This window comes from Hibiscus syriacus, unplaced genomic scaffold, assembly GCF_006381635.1.
Source record: "Hibiscus syriacus cultivar Baekdansim isolate YM2019G1 unplaced genomic scaffold, ASM638163v2 tig00117000_pilon, whole genome shotgun sequence".
NCBI classification, from domain to species: Eukaryota; Viridiplantae; Streptophyta; class Magnoliopsida; order Malvales; family Malvaceae; genus Hibiscus; species Hibiscus syriacus.
Genome location: NW_024063516.1, coordinates 362,332 through 371,579, shown reverse-complemented (window position 1 = coordinate 371,579; position 9,248 = coordinate 362,332). Strand labels below are relative to the sequence as shown.

At 36.3% G+C, this 9,248-nt stretch overlaps 1 protein-coding gene across 1 annotated transcript; it reads right to left on the bottom strand.

Annotated features, from left to right (window-relative positions):
- Positions 1-3,302: 3,302 nt before the first annotated feature.
- On the bottom strand, positions 3,303-8,462 carry LOC120194767 (zinc finger CCCH domain-containing protein 6-like). The gene is made up of 4 exons (XM_039196976.1): positions 8,057-8,462; positions 4,787-4,993; positions 4,561-4,685; positions 3,303-4,448 (listed from the first exon to the last, which is right to left on the bottom strand). Exons 1-4 carry the CDS (start codon positions 8,111-8,113, stop codon positions 3,530-3,532), a joined length of 1,308 nt encoding a protein of 435 aa, XP_039052907.1. The 5' UTR covers positions 8,114-8,462; the 3' UTR covers positions 3,303-3,529.
- Between the last annotated feature and the right edge of the window lie 786 nt (positions 8,463-9,248).

Below are 9,248 nucleotides of genomic sequence, written 5' to 3'. Positions count from 1 at the left end.
CATCTTCCCATTCTCTTTATTTCTCCTCTTTATCTCTTCCATCTTTTTCCTCTCCAAGCTATATCAAAGGTAAGATTTTTGAGCCATTTTTATATTTCAAAATCGTCCTAATTAAACCAAAACAACATTGTTTAAAAGATTCAAGCTTGGGTTTTATGTTGTAAGAGAAAACTTTGGGTTTTCATCCAAATCACCAATGAAAAGATTCTGGCTAAGCAAGGAGCTCAATTTCGGGATTCAATCAGCAAGGTACTGTATTTCTAATCCTTTGGAGTATTAAGCTTTCATAGGTTTCAAGTAATTGCTAAGATTTGATTAATTGAGTATGTTTAGGGTTTATTTTAATTTAATGATTAAACCATATTTTAGGTATTAAGAAAGTGTTTTTATGACACCTAATGACCCTAAATAGCTTATTAGAACTTCAGAATCAGTTCAGAAACCAATCCAAGTCATTTAAGATGATTTTGGGTGTTTTTTAGCTTAAAATATCAACTTCATGGTTCAAGTATCGATATTGGGATGAACAATATCGATATTAGTTAATTTGGGGCTAAAATTAGGGTTTTTAGAGGGGAGTATCGATACTGCCAAGGTGAGTATCGATACTCAGGGTAACAATATCAATATCAATGCCTCAAATTCGTAATAGGATTCAATTTTAGTATCGATACTATAAGGGTATCGATACTAGACCCTAGGGTATATATACTATAGCTAGAGTATCGATACTACCCACATCAGATGATCAATTTTGACCTGATTAAGGTCTATAAGTTCTTGGGATGGTCCGTAAGGATAAGACTTAGGTTGTGAAGGACGTGACTGGCCAAAGGGGCCCAACAACACTCGTAGGAGTAGGTTACAACCAGAGTAACCATAGCAGGCGTAACGCATCCAAATATCTTCAGTGAGAGCGTAACAGATAGTTATTGATGGAGGATCAGTGCATAAGGTGTACCGACGAGAGGTATGACCAAGTAATCAGATTATGAGACATCATTGTCGTATACTGCAAGAACGACCGAGAGTATTGAGCACATAATTATTCCTTTAATTCGAGGGCGAATTGGGGAAAGCGTAAGATTTACGAATAGAGCATCGTTATTCATAAACGAACCCGAGTCAGATACCAAGTTAACCAGAACCACAGTCATTAAACGGCAACCGCAAAAATCACTGTGAAGCCTCAAAACGTGTAGAGATTTCTTCAGAGTAAGAGAATGACTAAAATACACCTAAGTAGCGAGTAACCAGATCAGTACATATTATCAGTAATAACATATTAGTAATTCCTCGCAACGTTCTAGATTAGAGAACGAGCGAGTTAACAATTAGGGTGAATAGTAAACAAGATCAATAATAATTCGGAACAACTAGAAATAGTATTTGTCAGAAAAATATTAGTATCAACTAAAAACATTAACAATTAGGATGTCATAAAACTAGCCTTTGTGTGACATATCAGTAACAGCTAGAAACAGTAACAACTAGGATGTCATAAAACTAACCTTTGTGTGACATTCGGGAAACAACTAGGATACCCGAGTTACTTTAGCAGTAGGTGATTGTCTTGTGTTTGTCAATATGTTTAGGTATATACTAATCGGTGCCACGACACTTTTTTTCTAATTGGATGCAGATGTTAATTCTTTTATGAAATTTTACTTCTTTGTATTAGTGGAGGATTGTTGGTTATATTTATTATAATACAAAGAAATAAATATATTTATTTAAAATTAATTTAATTAAAATTCAAATGTTGAAATAGTGGGAGAAATTGAGATTTTTAGAGAATTTTTGGTGATTTTTCTCTTAGTGATTTTACCTAAATACCCTCATTTTTTATCTATAAAAGAAGGCATTCTCTTCACTTTCAACTCACTTCATTCTCCTCCTCTTCTCTTCTATATTTTCTCTCTTCACAAATCATAGTGAATTTTTTTCTTTTCCAATAGCCTTTCATATTTTTTGCGGTAGGATTTACTTCGGATAAAATACTTTTCTATCTTCAAGTAAAGAGCAACGTTATTCATAGTTTCACTTCCCTATTTCGTGTGTACGAAATTTTAAAAACTATGTTAACCTTGGGGGAACGTCCATTGTTAGAAATTACACTAGTCCGGGCAAAATTGCTTCTAAGGCAGTGACTACACGGCACAGTAAAATTAATCGATCTTTATTTATTTACCTTATTTATTTTTCTAGTTAGTGTTGATCTTTTATTTTGCAGTAAGCTATTTTTCAACAGTCACATCTTCGAGCAATGTTGATTTTGATGAGTATTTCCTGCAGAATTATTCATGGCAGCTAATCACACAGCGTTTGATGTCAATATAGTTTTTGAATATGGCAATCTTGAGGCATCCATCGGAGTTATGGGCAAATTACATGGCTCAATCATTTTTTTAAAACTCATTGACGTGATCCTATTACTTTCCTCTTTAGCTCTTATTGGTTATGGTTGACAGGTTCAGACGGCAGGGTCAGTTAGGAGGTCAATTGATGCGACAAGTTTTAAGAACTACGATGAGCTAACCTCTTCAATCGAATTCATGCTTGGGCTTAAGGGACTGCCCGAGGGTCCGAGAGTCTCAGGGTGGAAATCGGCATACGTGGATTATGAGACTGAAGTTCTACTTGTTGGGGATGATCCTTGGGAGTAGGCATATATATTCATTTATTTTGTAAATTAAACAGGCTTCCACGGCCTGGCATTCTTTTGAGCAGTATTATCCAAGGCTTTGTCGACAAAGTAATTACAATGTCAAAACCACAACATGAAATGGTCACGTTTTGATGTCTGTGCAGAGAATTCGTGGGGTGTGTTCACTGCATTAGAAATTTAGAATTCTATCCCCTACGTACAGATGAGGAGTGGATGAAGCTTCTCAACAGTGCAGCAATGCAAGGAATCAATGGCTCTAATTCTTAAAGTTGCAAGCCAAGAATTCAGGGTGAACGACAGAGATTACACATGCCCAGGAAGTTTAAAAATGGGAGAGGAGTCTCGTACTGAAACCAAATATTAATAGGTGATCTATGTGATTCCCATTGGTATGCCTCTGCTTCAGCTTCGGGTGCTCTTTCTAGCTTTCGTTTTGTAGAGATGGAACTCTGGTGTACGAATTCAATATGCATATTTCAGCAGAAAATGAACTTGACGCATATGATATTATCCACGAAAACAACTATAGCAATGGGTGCATGAAGTAAACCAAAAAGAAAAAAGAAATAATCCTGCATCTTTAGGAAATGAACTTGATGCAAATAGTACTATGTACGAAAACAGCAATAGCAAATGGGTGCAAGAGGTAAACCAAAAATTCCTTCATCTACAGATGAATATCAGCAATTGTTTGTGACATAAAGATGTCGCCAATAACTTAAATCTTAGCTAGATGCAAGGTTGAAAAAGGAAAAAAGAAGAATAACTAAGTAGTCATATAACTATTTGCAGGAAGAAAAAAAACCCAAAAGCACGACAATCGTGGAATAGACATGGAGCAGCTGCTGCAGAACGCTATTCTTATGTGAAAAAGGGCATACTCGTATTTTCAAACTCCTGATCTCTCTTATCCATTTTCATTCTCTTACCATTAGGCAGGTCGGAATTGTTGCTACCCCCGTTTTGGGACGATACATCATGTTGGAATGCACAATTGGCGCCATTTCTGCATCCCCTGGCACTTTTAAAATAAATACAAGGCTTCATTACCCTCGGCTTCGAATCTCTTGGTTTTGGGTTTTTTGTTGCTTCTTGGTTTGGTCGTGGCTGTTGAGCTAGTCCCTGTCTTTCTTCTCCATGTTGCTGAATCAAGTTCTTGTAATAGTTTATATCCTTCTGAGGAAGTTCTGGGGCGAGTGTAGGTGAAACTTGATGGACACTGGGAATAGGACCTTGTTTATTTGAGGGTCCACTACCAAACCCATTACGCTCAGCATAATATGCTCCACTAGATGCCGCTGTCACGGATGCTATGCCGTTTTCCATTCGAATGGTACAGGGAGGAGATGGATTAGATATATTTACAGCTGGATGGGGATCGGACGTAGGTACCAGAGGAGATGTTGGTTTAGGTAAGTTTTGTGCAGCTGAATCCGCTCCATAATCTGTAACTAATTTCTCCATCAATTGCGGGTTGCTGAGAATTTTGACGAGCAAGTCAGGATCAATCATGTTTCCACATTCATTGCTTTGGTTAATAGCTCTTAAGGCAGCAGCTGCTACTCCGCGCTCAACATTAAGTACCATTCCAGCCGATGGTCTCTCCTCGGTAGAAGCACTTGAAACACTAGGCTGTGAACTAATGGGGGCACCAAATGGAGCAAAGTCATCAGGTAGTGTTTCAATTGCTGCATCTTCATCTTCAATAGGAGTGATGGGTATTTGAGGAGTTAGATGACCATCATACTGACAGTTTTCTACATCTGCTGAAACGGAAGGGCTGTAGAATGAGAATAAAAGTTAGGCTCGTGGAAAAGTAAAACTCAAAGAGAAAATTATGAGAAAACCCAATCCCCCACCCCCTCCAATAAATAAATAGAAAAGAACCAAACTTTGTAGGAATTGCAGATGGGCGAGGATAAACAGCTTCAAGTACTCTAACTTCTCTCTGATTTTGAATCTCAACCTCTTTACTTTCATCTCCAGCAACTACTTGCCAGTTGAAGTCCAATATAAACTGTGAAAATGCAGATTCAGCTTTTATAGAAATGCTGGAGCAATACTTACAAATCAAAATAAAATGGAAATGGCAAGAAAAGAAGCCTTTAGAACTGTTACTCTGTAAGGACATCTCCACTTAATGACAGGCATTTCTGACAAGCCAACATGCACATGATTTCTAGAATGAGTTCCTTCAAATCCAGGAGGCAGAAAATCATCCGCAGTTGCCCCATTTAAATGTGATACGGAGGTTTTTGCTTGTAGGTGATCTTGAGCGCCAAATCCAACTTGTGAAGGCGGTTCCTCCATTAGAAAGAGCTTTATCTGTTAAGAAAGAAGCATTTTTATTCTCTGTTTAGGAACTTCAATAAAACAGCCTGTGCCAAATAAACTGATGAAAAGAATTGCATAAACTAGGGATTTTTTTAACTCACACTGTATATATTAACAACAAAATAGAAGTATCGGCAAAATAAAGTACAGCATTTTATGATGCTATTATGTATAAATTAATCTATCATTTCTGTGAGTTTTAAAAATTTCTTAATTTCTCACAAAGAATCAGCTGAAACTAAAGATTGGACAAAAATGGGGGGAAAAGAATCATCTGAGGTTAATGAAATTCAGATGCCAATCCCAGTAAGCTTCGCTTAGTACTTATACAATAGAAAACACCAAAGTATTAGTTTCTAAACGAGAGTTGACCCCAAAAAAAAATTCCAGAACGGCGTCACCTACTGGGGATGAACTCAGCCTATCGATTTGATCATAAAAAAACCAGAATATTATATATTAATCGCAATTATCTTCAAAACCAAACAGAACCACTATTACCCCCATGCTCAACTAGGTACTGGCAAACAAGCACCTAAAATAGATACTAAGTCGCAAATATCTTTAATATTTGAAAGGACCAATTCCTTTCTTACTAGCTTGACAGCAGTGAAGTAGATTGCCACATTTAGTCGCAGAGACCTTTGGCAAAGGACATTTCAGAATCCTACTTCAAAGCAGAGAAGTGCTTCATTTTAGTTCAGAACTTCATACATCTAAGAGTTATAGAAACTAAAACTGAAGATCCTTTCGAATTATTTCGGAGTCTGTATGCTTAAAGCCTCTTTGGAGAAACAATTGGCTATCCTAAAAGGAGAAGGGTATGAATATAAATGAAAAAGGACAGACCACAAATTTTGAGCTTTCTGATTATTAAAAGCTAAAGCGATAAGACAAACATTCATGAACTTAATGTGCAACCTAATCAAACTCCTCGGAGATTTTATTGTGGCACAATTGCTATTTTTTTTATTGTGGTCTGCAATCTGCACAATGAACATGATATGAAGCAGGAATGCGCTGCTATGAAATGAAGCACCGTGAATTGACAAGCCGGGTTCTTTATCTTCATTAGCAATTTTGAACCAGTTAAAAATCAAAATACTTTACCATTATCGTCCCCTAATATTTGTAGCTAACTAGCATGACAATTCCTGGATCTATTGACTGATTTATTCCGGCGTCACCTACTGGGGATGAACTCAGCCTATCGATTTGATCATAAAAAACCCAGAATATTATATATTAATCGCAATTATCTTCAAAACCAAACAGAACCACTAACCAAGTCGCAAATATCTTTAATATTTGAAAGGACCAGTTCCTTTCTTACTAGCTTGACAGCAGTGAAGTAGATTGCCACTTTTAGTCGCAGAGACCTTTGGCAAAGGACATTTCAGAATCCTACTTCAAAGCAGAGAAGTGCTTCATTTTAGTTCAGAACTTCATACATCTAAGAGTTATAGAAACTAAAACTGAAGATCCTTTCAAATTATTTCGGAGTCTGTATGCTTAAAGCCTCTTTGGAGAAACAATTGGCTATCCTAAAAGGAGAAGGGTATGAATATAAATGAAAAAGGACAGACCACAAATTCTGAGCTTTCTGATTATTAAAAGCTAAAGAGATAAGACAAACATTCATGAACTTAATGTGCAACCTAATCAAACTTCACGGAGATTTTATTGTGGCACAATTGCTACTTTTTTTTATTGTGGTCTGCAATCTGCACAATGAACATGATATGAAGCAGGAATGCGCTGCTATGAAATGAAGCACCGTGAATTGACAAGCCGGGTTCTTTATCTTCATTAGCAATTTTGAACCAGTTAAAAATCAAAATACTTTACCATTATCGTCCCCTAATATTTGTAGCTAACTAGCATGACAATTCCTGGCTCTATTGACTGATTTATTCCGGCGTCACCTACTGGGGATGAACTCAGCCTATCGATTTGATCATAAAAAACCCAGAATATTATATATTAATCACAATTATCTTCAAAACCAAACAGAACCACTATTACCCCCATGCTCAACTAGGTACTGGCAAACAGACACCTAAAATAGATACTAAGTCGCAAATATCTTTAATATTTGAAAGGACCAGTTCCTTTCTTACTAGCTTGACAGCAGTGAAGTAGATTGCCACTTTTAGTCGCAGAGACCTTTGGCAAAGGACATTTCAGAATCCTACTTCAAAGCAGAGAAGTGCTTCATTTTAGTTCAGAACTTCATACATCTAAGAGTTATAGAAACTAAAACTGAAGATCCTTTCGAATTATTTCGGAGTCTGTATGCTTAAAGCCTCTTTGGAGAAACAATTGGCTATCCAAAAAGGAGAAGGGTATGAATATAAATGAAAAAGGACAGACCACAAATTCTGAGCTTTCTGATTATTAAAAGCTAAAGCGATAAGACAAACATTCATGAACTTAATGTGCAACCTAATCAAACTCCTCGGAGATTTTATTGTGGCACAATTGCTATTTTTTTATTGTGGTCTGCAATCTGCACAATGAACATGATATGAAGCAGGAATGCGCTGCTATGAAATGAAGCACCGTGAATTGACAAGCCGGGTTCTTTATCTTCATTAGCAATTTTGAACCAGTTAAAAATCAAAATACTTTACCATTATCGTCCCCTAATATTTGTAGCTAACTAGCATGACATTTCCTGGCTCTATTGACTGATTTATTCCTATAAAAACATTTACAAAAAGGTAGAGACTAGAGACACTAAATTAGCCATAAATACCTGGAAAAGGAAATCGAGTACAAACGAAAAATACATTCAGAAACATGCTCAGCAACTCAAGAATACTAAAATGAGCTAACCTAATAGCTTCAAATGCAATTGCAAATGGTTTAGATAGAGAAAGAAGAAAAGAAAAAGATTCTAAAAACAAAACAATAAGAAGGGTTCAAATATATTCCCACTTTATTTTTTTGGTACCTATAACTTAAATTTTCTACGTTTTTTTCATTTCTCTATTTCACCTGAAATGGAGCTCGAAATTTAGGAATTCCTAAAGTTAAAATTGCAAGTTTTACCTGACAAAGATTAGCATCCGGTGCCCAAGAAATCCTGTTCGATTTGCGCACTCTCATATTTACAGATCGTCAAAAACAATATATTAAATTAAAAGATAACTATCCTTCAGAAGTCCTCCTTGTCCGGCTTCGATTCTGGGTAAAAATGTATTAGTCCAGTTCCCGAAACCATTGATTTTAGGGTTCTATCGATTAAAACCCAACTCAACCACCGGTGTCGCAAAAAGAAAACTGACTCGGCCTTTAAATTAACTTACCTATTTCGAAAATCCTAACTATAATATTAAAAAAGAACTAATCGATTAAAAAGAACCGTAAATATTTCTAAACATAGTAATCCAAGGCAACCCTAGATCCTCTGGGTTTTGATTTTTGGCATTGCTATTTCCCCCCTATTTATTCTATTTCCTTCTCTATTTCGCTCTTTCCTTCTAGGCCTCTGTTCTGTATTGAGGATCCAGTTGAGGGAGCGCTGGTACACGCTTCCTTTTGACGCGTGTAAATTGAGGGACGTTCAGGGATTGTGAAGTTGTATTGCACGCGCTCTGAATGCGAGTACGGTTAAAACCATTTTTTGAGTTAAACGAAGAAATGAAGGACAAATTGATGAAAAAAGTCGCAGCATTGGCACCGTCCACACTCGATGTGCTTTACTTTGTCCGATAACATTGACCACGTGGCCTCCGCTTACTTTTGTTTGGACATTTTAGTGGCGGTTTGTTTGGTTCTGAATGAAATCATTAACAGTTGAATGTTAAATTGTTTAGTATTTAGTGTGTTTGTTTTTTATCTCTGAATGATTTAGTGTTACTGATTTAGCAAAATAGTGTTGAATGATTCAGCATCAAAGTACATTCTGAATGATTCTGTAACATCCTCCATGTCGGGCTAGTGATTATTTTGTAAAGTTTCAGCATTTGGTGATTTAAGTAGAATGATGGAAGAGTTCAATGACTTATTTGAGTTATTTTGTGTATGATTGAATTATAAAGAATGAAGATTAGAATGACAAAATGGTCTTTTTATAGCAATATAATTTTGGGGTTAGTATTATATTAACCACGTGGATGTATAGGAAATTAAAACAAGCTTCCAGAGTCATCTTCTTCTTTCTTCTTCTTCATACGTGAGACCCAAGCTAAGGTAAGATTTTCTTGTTAGTGAATTTCTTGATGAATTTATGGTTGATTCA